The sequence below is a fragment of the Hyalella azteca genome, unplaced genomic scaffold (assembly GCF_000764305.2).
Source record: "Hyalella azteca isolate HAZT.00-mixed unplaced genomic scaffold, Hazt_2.0.2 contig10992, whole genome shotgun sequence".
Taxonomy (NCBI): domain Eukaryota; kingdom Metazoa; phylum Arthropoda; class Malacostraca; order Amphipoda; family Hyalellidae; genus Hyalella; species Hyalella azteca.
This window is the reverse complement of record NW_025941005.1, coordinates 250863-272516: the sequence shown is the minus strand read 5'-3', so window position 1 is coordinate 272516 and position 21654 is coordinate 250863. Positions and strand designations below refer to the sequence as shown.

Below are 21654 nucleotides of genomic sequence, written 5' to 3'. Positions count from 1 at the left end.
ATAAAAGTTTGAACTTGGAAGTAGTAAGTTAGGAATAGTTCCGGAGCAGGGGCAAATATTAGTATTGGAGCCTTATTATTTTAACCGATTAAACTTCAACATTGCAGTCCATGTGAAGCAGTCCATGAAGCTGGACTGCTTCACAAAATTTGAAGCAGTCCATGCAACTTTATATATGAATTTCCAATGTTGAAATTCAAAATTGCGATTATAATAGAATAATATTATCATTTTAATTTATGCTAATTAATATTACATGGATGATGCCAAGGTAATTCTGAGCGCCTCGAGGTAATGCGTGGAATAAACCATGGAATTCCTGGATGAAATGTTTTTCTTTCAAGCGACTTTAATCTTTAAAGAAGATGAATTTCGTCGCTTGAAGAACTTTAATGTTCTTCAAGCGACTTATTTGTCTCCCTCTAGTAGCTTCTTTAATTTGCCTGCACTCGATCAAAAAATCAAAAGATATTTTTTTACAAATTTGCCCATGTATGACCATAAATTCTTACGAATGTTTATTTTAGAGGCCAAGATGAGATTTTTGGCATAAACCGGGTTCTGTACACATTCAAATACATTTTAATTTCAGCGAAATTATCTGGAAAAACAGATTAACTTCGATAATATTTTGAATAAGATGAATTTTTAAAATAAAACACACAGTCAGCCTTACTCGTTTTATTTTCAATAAATATTTCTTTTCGTAATTTTTGATCACATTTTGATTGGAAAAAGGCGGCGCATGATATATCGGTCTTGAATGTGAAAGTGATGGGTATTTGGGAGATTCCTTATAGTTTATGACTTGAAGATGTTTAGGGCATTTTGTAGAGGATAATTTCCTGTGATTATTGAGAATGCGTAAATGAAAACTTTATTCTCGAAGCCTCATTGATAGAGACATAAAATAAAGGGCTTGTGAATGATTATTAATCAAATGCTGATTTTAAACGGCACTCGAATTACTGCATTATGATGTATAAATATAAAGCATGTTATTAATAAGTTAGAAAGCAATGAAGACGTTAAGATTTGATCTCATCTGAATAAAGATCTCTATTATGAATAACAAGTCGAATTCTCCAGGCTTCTTCTCAAGCAATAACTAATTATTTTGCTTTGCTTATCCCCCAAAATCTAGGAGTTTAGCAAATTTTAGGGTCTGCTCTTGAGACATACTGAGTTCAAGTCGGTAAATCCGGTACAATTTTTAAAGGTTAACAAACTTCGCTCTCTAAACAGTCACTTCATTAGGACAAGTTCAGAACAATAATTCTATTTAGTTTGCAGACATCAGACGTTCAGAACGCTACAGGTCCAAGTCACGCAGACTGCAATCATGAACTTCTTATGAAAAATTAAATACTCAAGATATTGCTGAACTGTTTCATTCTGTCAGATGCCGATAAAAATTCAAATCCCTCACATTAAAGGATTTCTTGCGAAGCTCAGGGCAATTAAGGCTACGGAATTTCTTTCGCAGGCTAAGGCCTCGGAATTTCGCCTTAAGGTCTTCCTCGAGCCGCTGCAAATTTCGAAGAAACCGTGCCTGCTTTTTCGCCACACGCTCAACACTTATTATGAACTAAGTCAAATATGATGGTGGAATTCAATTAGAAAAAAGCTAACGAGTTGTTTATGAATTTCTAATCGCATTTGGCAATGATTTCCATGACAAAACCCATCCTTTGTATTTCCAAGGAAATACAAAGGATTGAATCCTAGGGCGCTAAATAGAAACGTATGCAATAACGTTATGATAACATATCATGTACATTGAACCATGTACACTTTTGTTCTTCTTGTAGTTCTAGTTGATACTGCACCAGTTCTTTGCCGGGTGAATAGTCATAAAAAACTGCATCCAAATTCAAACAAGATTGGAAATAAATTTTCAATTTAGGGGCATGAATCATCACTGCACGTTTCAAACTCGATCAACAGCATCCAAACATGATACTCATGTGGTGAACTAATATCCAAAACCGGTAAATATTTTAATTCATTTTCACTAGCTGCAAAAAAAATTGACAATGAAATTCTGTCGGATAATATTTGTGATTATTAGGCCGATTTCCATATGCATTGGGGACTGGAACAGATCTTGACAAGTATCGTTTGTGTCACTGGCTGTTAAAATTGATAGAAACTTGCAACGAAATTCCTTTTAAGTGCCTTGCATGTCATGTATGCTAAAAATAAACGTCTGATAATCATAGCAACAAATTCTAATGTTTGATGAAAACAAAAGAAAGACAAGAATAATAGCCCCCAAAATATCTGGACAAATTCATTGATGAATGTTCTTAAATATGCCTGGAGATTTTAAAAGCAGTTTAAGAGGTCGAAGTGAAGAATGAAGCATGTGGAGCGAGTGGTGGAGTGATTGGCAGGTGGAGCGAGTGGTGAAGATGTCAGCTAGTGGAGCAAGAATTGAGCACGTGGAGCAGATGGTGAAGATGCCATCACATGGAGCAGGATGCATCACGTGGAGCAAGAGGTCTTCACGTGTGGCAAGAGATCATCACGTGGAGCAATAGGTCATCACGTGGAGCAAGAGGTCTTCACGTGGGGCAAGAGATCATCACGGGGAGCAAGATGTCATCACGTGGAGCTAGAGGTCATCACGTGGAGCAAGATGTCATCACGTGGAGCAAGAGGTCATCACGTGGAGCAAGATGTCATCACGTGGAGCAAGAGGTCATCACGTGGAGCAATGTCATCACGTGGAGCAAGATGTCATCACTCGTAGCAGGGCGCCGGCTATATCACTACTTCTACAGGAGGTACAGGGTGCGGGGAGTTAAAGTTACACAACAGATTTTGTTTTGGCGAAATGGAAGATTGGCACTATAGGCGACGCGCGTTTCACCACCTGCAATGGAAAATAAGATTAATTCATATTTCTAGAACATTTGGTCAATTTACGATTCCAAAATGGAATTTGGTGTAACTCCTAAAAAACATAAAACGCAAAAAAATTCTTAAAATTACCGTTGAAAAGATGATTTTAAATTATTAAGCACTCACGAATAGAAGGCATTTTACAAATTATATTTATTTTATCAGAATTTTGAAACACGGAGAGCAGTCTAAAGGTCCAGATAATCTTAACTGAATTTTTTAATTAGAATTATATTCCTTAGTAAAACCCGTAAGATGAACGACTCCATATTACATGAGCAAATCTTCGAGGTCGTAAATCATATGTAAAAAAATTAAGCTATATAATATTTCAACTTTGATTCTTTTCGAATTAATAAATTGGAGGCATAGTTTTTACATGCAAAACAATAATCATTCGTCACGTGTGAATAATAGTAAATAAATAATGTCTAATACTGAAAGAGAATAATCCTAAATAATATAAGAAAAATAAATAAAAACAAATGAATAATGATCTATCCGATGAATTCTGCCATTAACGTTATTCGTACCATATTTTAGGCTGGGCACCTCTACCCTCCTACACCACGGTGCCCCAGGCTGGGCATCACTACCCTCTTACTCCACGGTGCCCCAGGCTGGGCACCACTACCCTCCTACACAACCGTGCCCCAGGCTGGGCACCACTACCCTCGTACTCCACGGTGCCCCAGGCTGGGCATCACTACCCTCCTACTCCACGGTGCCCCAGGCTGGGCATCACTACCCTCTACACCACGGTGCCCCAGGCTGGGCATCACTACCCTCTTACTCCACGGTGCCCCAGGCTGGGCACCACTACCCTCCTACACAACCGTGCCCCAGGCTGGGCACCACTACCCTCGTACTCCACGGTGCCCCAGGCTGGGCATCACTACCCTCCTACTCCACGGTGCCCCAGGCTGGGCATCACTACCCTCCTACTCCACGGTGCCCCAGGCTGGGCATCACTACCCTCCTACTCCACGGTGCCCCAGGCTGGGCACCACTACCCTCCTACACCACGGTGCCCCAGGCTGGGCACCACTACCCTCCTACTCCACGGTGCCCCAGGCTGGGCACCACTACCCTCCTACACCACCGTGCCCCAGGCTGGGCACCACAACCCACCTACACCACCGTGCCCCAGGCTGGGCACCACTACCCTCGTACTCCACGGTGCTCCAGGCTGGGCACCACTACCCTCCTACTCCACGGTGCCCCAGGCTGGGCACCACAACCCACCTACACCACGGTGACCCAGGCTGGGCACCACTACCCACCTACACCACCGTGCCCCTACCCAGTGAAAATTTACAGACGCGTCAGCTTCTGATTTGGATTACCGGACTGGGTGACTCTAAATTTTGTTGGGGTAATTACGTCGGTGAATTACCCCCACTAACTTGGCCATGGAGTCCTGCTGGTCGTCCTGCTGGGCGTAGGAGCTGAGCACCTGCTGCAGGTTGCTGTACGCGACAGGGTTACGCGACAGCTCCTGCAGCAGCGCATCCGACAGAGGGTGGAGGGATCGCTTGCGGCGGCCGCTGTGTCCCAAAATGAATTTTTTTTAATTAGTTTTCATACAACATATACACTTACATCACGGTGTAGGTGTATATGTTGTATAATGTCACAGCGGCCGTTTGCGGCGGCCGCTGTGTCGCAAAATGAATTGATTTTTTAATTAGTTTTCATACAGCATATACACCTACATCACGGTGTAGGTGTATATGCTGTATAACGTCACAGCGGCCGCTTGCGGTGGCCGCTGTGTCGCAAAATGAATTGATTTCTGAATTAGTTTTCACACAGCATGTCATTGAAGTGAAGTTTATCATTATGTGCTCAAAGTAATCAAATCTCACGGGGAAGAAAGGGAGACTTTACTGACTGTGTTGCGATGAGAGACCAGTGTTTTTAGTGGACGTTTTATGGATATTTTGAAAAAGGGAATTAAAGTGCATGCATGAAGGTAGATATTGTTGTGAAAAAACCGGTCGTTTTAGTCTCTTAATGTCAGTTATAGAGCAACAGAGAAATTCTGACAACATTTGCTGCACAATATTTTCCTTCCTCGTAAAAATTTATGAATTTAGTGAGCCAATTTTGTTATCCGAAGAGTTTAATCCTGATTTCCAAAAATAACTTCCCATCACAAAGGTGAGAGACATTTAGGTATTGAATGCATAACTCAATTCTTGACTGAACTACCGTCGCATACAGGAATTCGGCATGAATTAAACTAGCATGAAACGTCTCACTTCAAAAGGCTGTGCTCAGTACTCCAGTTTTCTTGGACGTGAAGTTATAAACATGAGTGAAAAGTGAACGTGGAGTGAATGTGCATGGGCTTTCAAACGTCCAAGCAAGCAAATAGGCAAACATTGAGGCAATTCTGCCGACTGTTTACTCATTGCAACATTCAAGAGGCAGGTGAATTGCTGTGCAATAATTTATGCTGCTGAGAAAACGAGTGCGTCTCAAGTTGACTTTGGAACTCTGGAAACTTACTACGTCCAAATTTGCGACTTTAATTTATGTTTGACTTTCACATTACTCGGAAATTATCATTTCCAAGCTGTAAGTTGGAAGTTCACGTTCCATAAAATCATGTATTTGATTGAAATGACGAGGAATTGTGTTGATTTATATGATGTTATTGATGTATGAATAAGTTTTAGCATGCATTGAAGAGTTTGTAAATGATTTAAGTTCTACTGTGTAGGGTAACATGGGGCAGCGAGCCCACTGCGGGTCATGGGCCCATAGCGGGTTTCTCGCTAAGTTATATCAGATATTGGTCCGTGTTCTGTACCGCCGGTAGACAGTTTCACTGGGATGAAGTGTACGGATTTACGATTTGCTAAGAGTTTGCGTTATTAAGTTATTTGTGAATAACTGTTTTAGCCAAGATAAATTTTTTTTGTTGCAAAATAAAACTTTTTTGGTTACTGTAGATGAAGCTTTTGAAATTACTGTGAATTGTATTTGAAAGTAATATTTATAGGGATAATTTTGAGATCAAGTTTAGACTATTAGCTTTTAAAATAAAAATGTTGACTCGATATAAATTGAAATGATACCTAGTGGGGCAACGGGCCGCGCGTGTAACGGGGCAAAGCGCCCATGGTGAAGTCTTGTGTTATACATCATTAGATTTGTCTCAATGACCTTTTCAAAACTATGACTAGCTTTTTGAATTACAAATTACACTTCATATCGCATGATTTTTTTATTTGCCACCTCAAGGCAGCAGGTTTAGTTTCTAGTTATGCGTATTTATGACCCCTTATCGAGTTATTGACTCTTGCCTTGCCAAAAGTTAATTTCAGTCAACACAAATGAGCTAAAAGTTGATGAGTTTTTATGGCATTGGCTGAAATCACGATTAGGTACTAATTCTCTGCACATAATATCTGGATTATGGACGAAACTGGAACGAAGTTTTTTTAGTTTCATTCAACTAAATATATTTTTTCTAGTCAAGGAAACATTTTTTCATGTCAAGGACAAATTTTTTATCGCAAGGACATATTTTTCAAGTCAAGGATATATATAATATTTTTATATCAACGAAATATTTTTCTTCACGTCAGTGATAGATTTTTTAAGCCAATAGTATATTTTTCAAGTTAAGAATATGATTTTTCGAGTTGTTAATAAATGAATGAATGTCATATTTTATTACATTTTTCTTATTTTTAGCTGTAAAGTGTTGCTTTATCATTTTTAAACAAAAAATATGCAATTGTGGTAAAGGGACCAAGGGTGGGTGCCTTGCCCCAAACCCATGGGCCCATTGCCTCAGGGGTTAGGCAATGGGCTCATTTTGACACCTTTTACAAAATAGTGTTTCATTAAAAATTGAATGAATCTATAGGTGTCTAATTCACATCATACATTCCTCATTAGTTGCACCTTTAAACAAAGCAAAGAACCACCACGTATCAATTAAAACTTCATCAAAAATTTAGTTTAAAAAAAGTGGGGGGGCGCTGCCCATATTGCCCTACTAAATTTTTAGGAATGTTAAAAACGTTCTAGAACTCGCAAAATTTCTTCGCAAAAATGGGCCCCAACAATGCATGCAATACATTTATTGATGACGAGTTGGCAATCGGGGGCAAACAAGGACACGACGACATGACTGGAACTCATTCATTCGTTTTGACTGGAACGCATACATTCGCCTAGAACGGAACTAATTCATTCGCCTTGACTGGAACTCATTCATTCACCTTGACTGGAACTCATTCATTCGCCTTGACTGGAACTCATTCACTCATTTGCCTTGACTGGAAGCCATTCTTCCGCCTTGACTGGACCCCAACCTTCCGTCTTGACTGGAACTCATTCATTCGCCTTTGTAAGATGACAATGTTGATACCATTTGTCCCTGGATATTTCCTGATTGATGTCTTCCTTGTTGAAAGATAAGATCCTTCACATGCGATATGTTCATGAGCATTTCCTTGTATTAGCCTTTCCTGTTTATCAAATCACGTCCTTGGTGACGTCAATTAGCGTAGCTATATGAGCTCTGCCCAAACCAGGAAACTCAGTCTCGGGCCGAGAACCGTCGTGTATACGCCCATACTCCTGTCCCTAACAATCAGGACAGTAACTCTAAATTAATGTCAGAGTAGAAGATACACTCTAGACTTATCCCTACTTCAACTGGACGCCGAAGACATCTGTGTTAAAGCTCCAACTTATAAACTTATTAACTGATTATCCTAACCTGTAAGCCGAACTATAATCCTAAAAGTATATTATATAATCGTTTTCGCTGTCCCTCTATATCCTCGGATCCAGCTACAACCGAACCACCCTCAGGTCATACTTAATTACAATTCATATAAGGGTTGCATAGAAAAGCAACCTGTTACAGTACGGTTACCGACCAGTTAACAACACCGTACACTGCATGGCGCCCGAAATCGTAACCTTTTACACCTTGACTGAAATTCATTCATTCGCCTTGACTGGAACTCATTCGTTCGTCCAGACTCATTCGGGTAATGAATGAACTCATTCAGGTAATGCGCGTTAGACGGCAATTCGATGCTGCGACATCACATAGGATTGCCCAGGGCGCACATAAAAAGCTGCTACAACTGCTCTTAACGTGCCAACATCAATGTCTCAAATAAATATTTGAGATGCTATTGTTGTCGATATTGCTTAAATGAATTACTTAAAATTTGTAATTGAAAGTATTCATAATTCAAACATACCATATTAGTCAAAAAGTACAGAAAAGATACGTCGGCATGGCTGTAAAAACTCAGATATTGCAACACAGGCAGCGGTGCATATTATTTGCATTTTTTGTATTTCGATTCCTTCTTCCATTCTTTAGTATCTGCAGAAATAAATCTTACGATGCAAAATACGCAAGTTAAGGACGATCATATTAATTGATGGAAATTAGCAGTGACCACGGAAATGGAAACGAATTTAATCAATAAGGCCAGACTGGGACTCGGATCTAAGTCTTTTGTACATCAGGTAATGCAAAATGAAATGTATTGTTGTCCCCAGTTGAATGAAAGTGCAGCAAAATAAGAAAGTTCAAAGCACAGCAGCCTGTATCAGAAAATTCATCTTATGTTTCGTATAACCATATATAGCTATGCAACTTATATTATATGGGATGTCCAAATAATTAATTCTTACTATTATCAATTACTTGCGCTCAACCAACGTTCAGTCTTTTAATCAACACGTTACTTAACAAACTATTCCAAATAACATTGATTTGCATACAAAAATGATTTTCGCATGTTGCATCTTTACAACTGCGCAATTTCAATTTTAAGAACAAGGTTGCTACGTAGCCATGAAGCATCACCAAACTGTTCACAATTTGTGCATTAATAATTTCCTGTTACCTTACTTCTGCAAACCAGCAAGCACAACAAAGGCACTTGTAGCGAGAACAAACATGGGGTAAAAGTTGTAGCGAGAACAAACATGGGGTAAAAGTTGGCCCCTAACAGCAAGGCTTCCAGCGCGATACTTCCCCTGAGATGCTTTCATTGCGAGACAAAAGAGCTCCTAGGGAAATAATCGATCCCATTTGCTCCCAAGAACTCCAAGGAAACTCGCCGGGTGGAATTTTTCCCCGATAAATAGGGAAAGGAGTCTTGTTTTGGCACGGTGATTAGTTGAAATTTCTTCAGGCGACGAACGTTTTATTTATTTTCCGGTGGTATTACCAGCAGATGTTCGCTCGTTACATTTCTCATGTTTCGTGTAGTGCATTTTTAATCCAAGTAAATTTTGTCTTAAATAAACAAGCAGCTTTAAAAATTCCAATAATTTCTTATCTATCGTTGCTCATCCTCCGATTGGAGTCATCGTGGCGCCAAAATTTTATTTATTGAGAATCAATGATAAAATGTACTGTAAATTTTGGTTTTACATTTACAATGCTTCACACAGATTCGAACTCGTTACAGCACTAATTTTAGTTACATAACTTCGACTTCAGGAAACCAATGTTATATGCTATCCTTCTGTTCGCAAGCTCGTATCTTCTTCGCAATTTCTCGATCGCTGATTATTTGTTTGAAGGCCGGAAGACAAATATTGGTTCAAAGGCTTCTTTTTTTCGCTGCTGTCAACCTAGTGCGTCTAATCATCTAACAAGCAAGAGAACTCAAGTTTTTCGCAATTGGCATTTGAAGTTTGATGCTCATTTGTAGAGGATGAAAATTTTTTTTCTTTCATTGCACGAGTCACTCGTCAAAGAAGGTAAGCCTCGTCAGTTAGTTGCTCAAAATTGCAATAATTCGCCTTCATAAGAACTTATAAGTCGTCGCATCTGTGCAGGAACTTTATTTTTAATTGCATAATTCTAGTTGACTTTCAATTCTGTCAAAGATTCGTCATATCAAGAGTAAAATCAATGACTGAAACTCGCTGTTAGAAAAGATGACGTATTTCTTTCGCGTAACGTCTTTATATTCCTGCTTCTTTCTTTGCGCAGCGTTAAAATTATTATTGTATTTTACTTATTTCAATTAATTTCAGTTTGATTTATGTAATGTTTGAAACACGTAATCACGGGGGAAGTAGTTGTAAAACAATTTAATTTTTTTTCCTATTTTTACGTCCTTTCTAAGAGAAGCCGTTTTCGATTATTACTCAAACGTAGCTGGCATATTTAGTCCTAAGGTCCAAAGATTTCAAAATATATTTTAAATTCCTATCAGACTCTCGCTGCGAATATATCACTATAAATTATTGCATATATATAATACCATACACGAAATTTAATGAAAATGTTCCAGTCCCATGGTCACTGTGCCGTATTATCTCTTGCGCTTCTAACCATGTCATACTCATATCAGTGACTCTATACTACTGAACCATAAAATTTGTAGCGATGTTGGCAGCTGACTCATAAAGCCATCAGACCGCAATATAATAATCCAATAACAATATAATAATCCAATTTCTTTACACATAGCGCAAGCAAAGAGCGGACGTAGCACTGATACGCCCTTTTCTACCGGGCCAAACTGGATCAATCCACACAAAGGTGAAGAAAGTACATCGATATTTGGACAAAGCCTCCCTCATGTCACTGAGTGTAGACCAACAGGCAGCAACACCAAACAGACTTTATATAAATTACTAATAAATAAATTGAAATAAATTATTGTTATTAAGTTATTCTCACATGGCATGGGGGTCGATGAGTCCGAAGCCAACAGGCATCTCAGCCATCCTGCGGCTGTTGACAGCCATTGCCAGCAGCGTCTCGAGCTCTGCCAGGCGCTGGTCACTCACGCGCTTCTCTAGGGCGAAGCTGATGACAAAAATATTAATAATTACGTCATTGTCGAAGATAGAAGACTAATATTTACGAGCTAAATGTTATTTATGATAAATTGTTAGGATTAAAAATTGTTATTTGAAAATTAGTCGCTTGACCAGCGCTTGTCGCCAAGCGCTGGTCACTCATGCGCTTCTCTAGGGCGAAGCTGATGACAAAAATATTATTAATTACGTCATTGTCGAAGATAGAAGACTAATATTTACGAGCTAAATGTTATTTATGATAAATTGTTAGGATTAAAAATTATAATTTGAAAGTTAGTCGCAATTTCAATTCAAAATTTTTTTGAGATCAGCTCCAATAATCATCGAGAATGTTTCGGAGACATCGAACTCTCGGATTTAATAAAGTAAAATTCATAAGGGTACAATGAGGCTAAAGCTCCTGTAGCCTGTTGTCTGCACAAGATAGCCTTCGCTGCCGAAGGCTGGAATAATGGAATTATTGGCGTAGGATGAAGGAACGTTCCGGCGGATATGTTGAAGTCATCAATACATTTTCATGAAACACGTCCAAACAGTTACTTATTGAAATAATAATAATAATAATGACAATAATATTTATAATTATTACCATAATAATTATAATAATAATAATAATAATTTTGGATAAATTTGTTGATTATATCTAATAATTAACTCTAAATTTTCAAAATAAGTGGTGCATAAATGGCCAGAATTGTTCAAAAAATTATAGTAATGTTTGGTCGTTGGTTGAACTTGAAAGAAATTTTGTAATGTCTTGAAAGCAGCAGAATAAGTTATTAAAAATTACATGAGGTTTCCATTTCTTCCATGTGCACTGGAAATAATCATCTCACTTACTATCATATAATGTTGAGTTGTTAATAAACTAATGTCGCTTCACGAGCTATTCATTTAAGGCTTAAAACAGCTATTAAAAAATCTCTTTGTCTTTTCGCTTCGTAAATTCGAGCAAAACGAAGAGTAAATGCAAAACACTTAATTTGTAGAGTATTAATTAACTAACATGTCATTATTATCCGCACTTTAACATAACAAGTTATTATACATTATTATTATTATTATTCATAGTGAAGTTAGCATTGGCAAGGAGTACGTGTTGTTGGTAGTTTCATGTAGTGCGGCTGCTACGAGAGACGCTTACTAACATGATACGTTCCTAAAACTAATACATTAAATATAATAATCTAATAAACATGAATTATAATGAGTAAGCTTTATTCATTGCACTTTACCAACCCTACATTCTGAAATATGAATGGGTCATTTGCCCAAACTGCGACCCACTTCATACGCATAGCATTTTTACGAACTTTTGCCGACTCAAATATGAGTCAGGATGACCCACAGAAGTGCAATGAGTGCATCGCTGCTGGGACAAAGTCTCACTTATTTACCCGAGTGTACTCAGTAATTTGTACCTCGCGCACGACACGGCAGCTCTGGAATGGCTTGGCCTCATCGAATGGGAATTCAATCGAATATGTCAGTCTGCCCGCCATTGAGTGATGAACGCTGCCGATGTCCAGCGTTAAATTTATTTTGTCATTGGACGGAATTCTGCTTTACTGAATTTAATATACATCGTTTGCTTGCAATTTAATAGATATTGAGCATCCGGTCCCTCGTTCATATTGAATGAACGCAGCAGTGCGGATATTTTAATTCTGAAGTATTGGTTAGTATTTGCTGATATGCTTTTGTTGTCGAGCTCTAATTTTTGAATTGTTCGAAAAAAATTTAAAGAAGATGCGCTCTGAATAAATTATTTTAAATGTTATTCTATTCATAATTATTAAACAAGAAACATTATTAATTATTAAACATTTTAATTAGTCAAGTATTAAGTAAATATACGTGCGTTAGTTTAAATGCCGCTGCACTGTTCAGGCTGCGTTTACCAGATTAACGACAGCATCACCAGGTTTAATAGGAGGCTCTTGAGGAATCGATCTCGACTTAATTGTTACGGTCTGACTTGAGAAGGTCGTCGCTTTGCCTGTTCTTGTTCATGACAGCTCCAGTGAGGCGACATGTTTCTCACAGCCAAAGCCTTGCTCAGTGATGAATAATAGATGGATAATCCAGACTTGAATTTCCTCGGTTAGTTCTCGGAAAACCTTAGCAGCACTTTAAGAATTTTGTATGCTGAAACATAAGACGAAATAGCTTTGCAATGTCCTTGAATTTGAAGATTTTCATATTTGCTCGTCGTGAATGACAGCAGTAATGCGGGAAGAGTTTAAGGTGAGGCAGATCAATATAAAAGTGCCTCAACAACCTGAAATTTATGTTCTTTATTTGCAATAAAATCAAATTATTTAATTTCCGCTTTTACATAAAACTGAACCGGGATATTGATGAACAGTGTCGTCATTGTGCCTAGCAATAAAAGATGACAACGTTTGGTCTCAAATCTTTTGTCATTCAAAAGTGACCACAGAGTACCCGAATTTCAGAGAAATCTTGAATAATTCAATGCCTCTCAATAATGATTTTAAGGGACCCCTTGATATTGTTCCTCAATAACTCATAAAATTGCGTTTCATGTCCATCAGAATTTTAAAAGTTTACAATTTTTCCAGTTTCGATACCAGGATCAACATAGATTTAAAATCCACTTCAACTTTAAACTCTAACAACTTAACTTAGGAACTTTGAAAATAATCTAACTACTGCAGATTCTCACATCACTTGATAATAATCACTCGCGTTGTAATATTACAAGTGCAGTGACCCTGTTGTGGAACGTCGCTGGCAATAAATTATTCAGATCCAGCTGTAGGAGTTCTGGCAAGACCTCCACTTCAAAAGGAATTCATCGCGCTCGGCTTCATGACGCTGACCGCTGGTCACAAGTTTGCTTGGCTGCGCGACTTGATTTGTCTCATACGACGGCAGTTGAACTTTGATACTGAATATCTTCTCCATATACGCTATATGTATTCATTGTTGCTTCCCCATGAATATAGAATTTATAATTCTAATAACTCGGCGTGATGGCTTATGAGTTAACAAGATGACAGGCTGAAGAGTTAATCGCTTAGAAACTCAGTTCGTTTCAAGATCAAGTTTACTCACATCCCAGCTTCACATGGACAAAATTTATTTTCGTACTGTCATTATTAAAACTCGAGACAAGAGATTAAATCCAAGATCTCGATTTTAAAATATAACAATACCATTTTTATAAAATTTTCTTTACATATTTCATCATATTTCAAAACGAATGAGAAATTTACAGATGGCTCTATGGTACAACATATGAGCGTAGTACTGTTCTTTTAATAAGTTTTATTTCCTAAAGAACATTATCATTCAAAATTCATTTCAAAATTAATCAAAATGTTCGCTAAATGTTGCCTCTCTTCGTTCCAATATGGCCCAAATGCCCCGGATTATTTTGCATGGCCGGAAAAGCTTCTGAGTTCATCACGGCCGTAGGCAGATACTGGGGAAAAAATGACCTGCGCCGAAAGTCTAAGAATTCGAGCAGCCAGGCCAACAACAAAGGGCTGCCGAATTTTTAATCGGCCAGTTGATGCCGGAAGCTCGAAATTATTTCACTTCAAAAGAGACTGAGCTATCACGATAGCCATTATTATGAAAGAACATCTTTTGAGAAATAATAGTTAACTTTATTTCTTCTTTGAGAAGATTGGATGCTTTAAAGTTTACACCGTAATCGAGCGTGACCTTCATCGTACATTGCATATCATTAAGAAGCTCCAAGCCTGTCACGGAACTTTAACCGGAATTCAAAATATATTCACGAATTTCTTTCCACCTTTTCTTTTAACCTCAGTCCATTCTGTAATCAGAGGTCAGATATTATTATGATCGAATTATTCTAGTTCATATATATTAAATAATTCACTTTATGACATTATAGCGGAATGATTCCCTGATCTGTAATCTAATATACTAACTTAATTACCGAGTTTGAAAACGAAGCGCTGCCTCCTTCGAAGCCTTGCGCGTTATCGGCGCTAAATTTCGTTAGCACTTCAATCTCGCGTGCCGATAACCGCTCGTGCTGAGCTCGCGTGTTTCCTTCACAATATCCACTTTAAGGTTCAGGTATATATAAAATATTCTGTAACTTAAAATAATATACAATATGGAAATGAACACTCGAGCCTTGGATTTATCAACGTCATTATACGTGACAATAATATTTATCAAGGATGAAGTATGAGGTATTTTGTTTAGTATTATTTTATCAGTATTTTATCAAATATTAGCGGTATTAGGTAGTAATTAATCACATAAAATTGGTAGTAGACAGTATTTATTATTTGCTAGCCTTAGTAGCCATTTTTCATACGAATCTAAGCGGGAACTGGTCACCATTTTTAGCGCATTTTCTCATTTATGGAAAAAATGCACTATTGTGCTCGCCATGGTCGTCCGTCCGACTGTCTGTCTGTCCGTCTGTCCGTCCATCTGTCCGTGACCTCAAGTTTTCGCCGACGAGAAAATGCGCTCTCTGTCACTCACTGCAGTAAGTACTGAGTTATATTTCTTATGATTCAAGAAAACATATTTTTTGGAAGAATACTTTCATTTTTTTTCATTCCTGTTAAGTAATTTCACACAAGTGCAGTCCACGTTCCTTCGTGGTTTTACTATCTATTTAACATCATCCATTCCCGATTGCTTGAATTGATAGCAAATTTTTTTCGCGTTCTATTCACAACTTAATCCTCATTTACAATGATAACATATAATTTTATTTCTACGAACTGGCGATGGAGCTGGACTCCGAAACGTTTTCTATAAAGATATGAATTTTTGTGGACTATTCTTTACTTTTAAATTTTTAGTTAACTTGCGATTTTAGCAAATAAGTGGCATCAATAATTTTATTGATCATATACTTACTATACCAATACATAAATTAAATTAATTTAAATGAAATTAAATTAATATTAAATCGCTTTCAATGCAATTTTACTAGATTCACCCAATGTCTAAGTTGAAACTCACCCTGACTGCGGTCTGGCTGCGGCAGGCGGCAGTAGCAGCGCACAAATGAGCGCCGCGGCGACGACGGCAGCGGCGCTGGTGCCGGCAGTGCTGGAAGAAACCTGTAACCCCAGATGTGTTACTCGTATGCACGGTCATTCATATTAGCAAATCATTCATATTATCGAATAATTCCCGGTGCCGCAAATATTTAGTAAATCGTGTTGAAAAAATTATCTTATTAGTTGTCATTAAAGGGTGATTTAGTGTCGACTATGTGATTATCAATCTCATCATGATTGTAAAACAAAAGTTGCGTGTCGCATAAAGTTTTGTTCGCTGCATATTGACGGACTATCTAAGCTAAAGAGCAGGTTACTCATTCAAATAGATTATTATTTAAAGTTTAGAATACATTCAAACCTCTAGAAGTATTGAACTAATTGATTTTGGAAATACCCATGTTGCCGGCTCACTTGCGAGCGAACATCATTAATTTCAATTTTCAGTACGGGGACTTTTCGGGACAAACCTCTAAAGATATTTTTGTCCACTGCATGACCGACCATTCATTGCCACCATCACCTGTTAAGATATCAATCAACCTCGATATATACTGAAGTATTTGAATTTATTCGGCCACCTTCTGTAGTTGAATTTGGTCTCCTGCCCTGAAAAAATTTCATCATTGCACGAATAAGAACAATTTTCAATGAATTTAAATTGATTTGCGATCTCGCTTTTGTTTACTCGTTTGTGTGAGGAAGTTCAAATTCATCGCAAACTAACAATAATCGCAAGTACAATGTGCCTGAAAAATACCCTCGCCATGCAGTACATTATTGCATACATACACGATCGAAAATGGAAAAAAATCGAACAGCCCGTGTTTGCAAAAAAACTCTATCTAGATTTATGCTTTTTGATTGCCAGTCCCGGTGTTTTATGGCCAATTTGCCTGTTTCCGACCGAGTTGCCAATACTGCCACAGACTGGGCTGAAGTATGTCGCTAATGTTTGCCGTGAACTCAATTGTTGGAAATGTTAACGTTAGTTGTTCATACTGTGAGCACCGGCATATCAGATGCGGTATTAGCGCTAGAAACGAGACCTCAATTTAACTCTGCTAATTTAATTGCAATTCAGCGTCAATAGACACATAGGGATTCATGTTCCCAAGACCAAACAATAATAATTTTAACTTTTTCAAGTTACAAAAGTTAAAAAGAAACTCATTTTCAAAATTATTCCTAAATTTCAGACAATTCTGTGGTCAAATTTTTATTTAATATACTTCTTTACATTGATTCTTCAATGTTGTAAAATGAAAGTGCCTAAGTAACAGAAAATGACTGCATCAGATTAAATCTCCCGATCCTCCAAAAAAAGAAGTTCCTATGGATAGCTGTTCTTCATAGATTTTGGCATCACTTTCAATCAATGAATTTTGGTCGTAAAGCTCATGAAAAGTCTGTAAAAGGTTGGCAAATCACATTTCGGAATCGAATCAAAGTTTAACAAACCTTATTCCATCAAATTTTTATTACCAGCTCTCCAAGCATCAGCTCTGTCCTTTAATGTAAGTTTTTGCTCTCATACTAAGGATGATTGGCGCAGCATTGACTGCATTTCCCTACAAACGAGCAGGTGGAGTGCCTTTTAAAGTGCCTGTTAAACTCGTAAAAAATATTGGCGATCGGACCCTCGTGCCTCCTTGATGCGTGGTCACGAACTGCTCGATGAGGAGAGTCTTGGCGTGTATAACGAGTCGCATGTGGACAAAAATTGCACAGGTAAATATCAGAAATCTTTTCATTGCTCCTTTGAAGTCTGTTGAAAGAACCGAGCCTCTAAACTCTAATCAGAAACGTGGCCTGCAGCAATATTTTCAGAGATCAATGCTACGAAGATCTTCGACTTCTAAAGGATCGTTACATGTAAATTCAACTAAGTTTGGAAAATTAAAAAAATATATCTACTTACATACGACGTATGCAAGTAGTTCATTATTAGCTACTAAGTCTTTGACCACCTTGGTGTAGTACTAGAAAAGCTTGAAAAGCGTAGTATTGAATGTTATATGATAAATTTATAAATTTGTATCATCATTTCTTTGTCTGATTTAAGCAAGGAATGAACTACTATTGTTGTTTTCAATATTCAGAATGAATTATGCGTTGCTTCTGTCAAGAATCGTAACATTGTAAAAATTATATGAGAATAAATTTTGTACTCTGTCATCTTGATCTTAGTTTAGATTGACATCTAATAACCGCATTGGAAATTGAAATAGGAGAGAACCATGCTAATAACACCCCATTAAAACTATTGAGAACGGAGGAAACTATAGCTATTCTGCGCTCGAAATCTAATCAAGATATTGTGTTAAATAATTTGGGCTGCATAGAACGTTCTGAAGGAAATTGCGGCCATTATCTCTTGAAATGAATGCAGTCGCCCACCCCCACCGTATTAAGACGATCACGGCCAGATTAAAAACGCTGCGACTGTTTCATTATGGCCGACATGATGGAATTTAGAATCAAAATTTACCTTAATTTTTCACATGGACGAGCTTAGTTGTGAAAAACAGCGATTTTATGAAGTGGGCGATAGTTGAATATAATCTTCTTAATAAATGATTGTCAATAAAAATACTCCTGGAAAATAATGAGATAAGTGACTGTAAAATGAAATGAAAGCTTACTTTGCAATAATAAAAAAGCGTTTATCTCAATCAATTCACTGTCGAGTATCTTTCGTAATTTTTGGGTGCATTCCTTCTCATTAACTAATTTTAAAAGTAAGAAAGAATGGTTTTCTTGAATATAATTCGAGCAAGACCCAGGCTCGTGCGAATGCCAATGAAACTTATTCAAACTCTGCAATATTTGTACAGTTCTTATCGGCCAAAATACGACGCTATTCTTTTCTGCACCAAGTGTCCTGGCATGCAAATCTCTCTGTGGTTGCGTGCATATCCTTACGCGATTTTGGGAGCCTGCCACAGCAACGCACGCCACCTGTTAATGCAAAAGGGTGGCGGACAGCTAATGCTAAAAAAAGGGTGGCGGACAGTTAATGCAAAAGAAAGCTGTGGCTACCGAGCTGTCCGCGTGGTGTGCTGGTATATTGGCCTTTGCTTATGCTGCAAGCGACACGCATATTTATATTTGCTGCTTGGCTGGAGCAGAAATAACCGAGCGAGTACGCTTTTCATGTCTAATGTATGACCTAGAATAAAAGATATGGGGGAACTGTTTGCATTACAGGACTATGTATTTCTTAACGTGGACGATACAATATCTGAATTTCCAAGTACAATGGCTTGGTCACTTTCACAGCTAATAAGCTTCTCTGCAAACGTATGGTAGTCTTTTACTAAAGAAATGGCAAGTATAAACTCGCAATTCAACTAGCCATTTTTGCAAGAACTGTTTCTAAGCCAACAACAATTCAATTCAGCACCAATCCAAAAAATAATAATTTCATATCCTGGATCCTCAATTGATAACATGTAAATTTGGAAAACATTCATGCATTGCATTGGAGATGTTTTTAAGAGCCTTGTCCTTTACACGGCTAGTAAGAAAACGTGCTTGAACGGCTTCATGGTTGCTGTTTACCACTAAATTTATAACGGCCGAGATTATAAAGGCCCAGTCAGAATGCATGCAGTTCATTGGATTCATATGTGACGGGAAAATTTAATTGTGGCGGATCGACGATGTTTTCGATCATTTTCAAGTGTATTTGGTGATGGGGAGCGAATGCAGGGGCATATTTTGTTTGGTATTCAGAGGGTCGCAGGTAATTTGAAGATTACACATGCTTGAATTAAGTAGCATAAGCAGAAAGATTTTCAAGTTCAACTTATGCCGGGACAAATGATTATGCTATATTGTTTCTCCATTTTGATTTTGCACATTTTATGTTTGCAAGCTAGTTGGCCCAGCGTGGCTCGGGCTACATTTAAAATCCCTGCAATTTTAGCTTCAGTTATCCCAAAGCGCCTAATTTTCAATTTCTTGAATCCCGTTAATAGTAGTAAAGCTAATGTATCAAAATTATAGAAGACCCCTTATACTCACATTTCAAATAAAAATTTTTATTTGACTTTTATTTGACTTTTGTTTGAAATTATGCAAAAAGATTTCATTGTTTAAATTAAATGTATACACACCCATTTATACTATCAAATTACGGTCAGTTTTGAAATGCTTTACCATTCTTCCACTACGAATAAATTTTCAGGTCCAGCTAATATCCTTACATGGTGAATATCCTGGATACGCACCCGAACCGCCTCTACATATTCGTGAGGCTCCAAAAACACACAAACTTTGTTAAATATACAAAAGAAGTAGTAGGCAAGATCTAGAAAGTTGCGAAAAATATAACCGTACACCATACATATGTTCTTTGCAAAAGATCGTTAGAAACCCCAATGTTGAAATAAACAGATTTAGAACACCGCAGAAAGAAAATTCGGAAAAAGTTAAATGTTCTTGGTATTCTTTTTCTTCTAATTTCGAAAGAAACCTGTTGTAAAACGGAAGCAGAGAAAAAATGCTTTCCTTGATCTCCGAACCGGAAAACTTTCAACACAAGCAAGCGGATCGACGCCATAACAGCTCCATTCGGCCGAATAAGAGGACGGTCCATTCGGGGGCTGAACTGTGACGTCAACAAAGAACAAGTGAGGAATTTGTCTGCCGAGGAGACACATGTCGGCTGGAGTTCAAGCCTGAAGCCTAGAGATGTAAAAATCCATGGTTGGGTCATTCAAGGCAAAGAAATGACTGGAAACAGGAGAAGAAAGTAAAAAGTGGTGATAATTCAACACATTATAACTACTTATTGCAGGAAATATTAATATTATTTGAAAAAATTGTTAAAAGATGTGATTATATTTACCAGAGTACGGCAAATGATTTTCCTCTTGATGCGTAAACCCCATTCAAAGTTTAGAAAATAGCAGAAAGAAAATGTCTTCAACCTTACATCGTTCACCTATAAAAAATTTACAAACATTCATGTAAAGTTTACACAGTTGTCTTCAATATTTTTTTCTATTGTATCCATAAAATCTTAAAATAATAATCTAGAGCCTAGCTAACTTACGGAATGTTTTCCGCAGACTCTTCCCCACTCATCAAATCTTCAAAGAGTTCATCCAAGCATCAAATCTGCATCACAATCGAGCGTATAAAGACGCCCACTCAAAACTCAAGCCTCACTCAGCCGGAGCGTCTTCCCTCGCTAAGCTCTCCATCTCACAATCGCAGGTAAGCTATCCTCGCCTAAGCATTACAAGGGGCATTTCCGAGGCATATTTAGGACGAAGCAATTACATCAGAAAATTTAACTCGCATTTAACTCTCATCATTACTCTCATCGTTACTCTCATCATTACTCTCATCATTACTCGCATCATTACTCTCATCGTTACTCTCATCATTACTCTCATCATTACTCCCATCATTACTCTCATCATTACTCTCATCATTACTCTCATCATTACTCTCATCATTACTCTCATCATTACTCTCATCGTTACTCTCATCATTACTCTCATCGTTACCCTCATCATTACTCTCGCGTAGCCTGCATGCTTGCTTCAGATGTTTTAGTTACGCAAAATATACAAATGATGTTAAATAATTTAGTTCACAATAAGTGAACTATGATAGATTATATACTTGGTTACCGCTTCAAGCTTTAAGAAATATATGACCGAAAATAATCTAAATTTATGTTTAAAGTAGCTATTGCTAGTTTCCTAATCAGTTTTAACCAATCATTCTCTTGAATGACTTCTTCATCTCTGTTATTTGTTCTTTACCGTAATGACAAGATAGTCTTTGTGTTAGTTTAAATTCTAATGAAGGCAGAAACTTCTAATATTGCTGCACTTAAAAACCTTTGCTACTGATTAATTTT

At 37.6% G+C, this 21654-nt stretch overlaps 1 protein-coding gene across 1 annotated transcript in view; it reads right to left on the bottom strand.

Moving 5' to 3' along the window:
• Nucleotides 1–1144: 1144 nt before the first annotated feature.
• Nucleotides 1145–21654, bottom strand: part of LOC108669823 — a 34421-nt gene continuing 13911 nt past the window's right edge. The window contains exons 2-5 of the mRNA XM_018157240.2: nt 15733–15833; nt 10601–10729; nt 4314–4454; nt 1145–2878 (exon numbers count right to left, since the gene is read on the bottom strand). Coding sequence (XP_018012729.1) covers nt 2872–2878; nt 4314–4454; nt 10601–10729; nt 15733–15833 — 378 coding nt within the window. The 3' untranslated portion in view covers nt 1145–2871. The remainder of the gene's footprint in view (nt 2879–4313; nt 4455–10600; nt 10730–15732; nt 15834–21654) is intronic.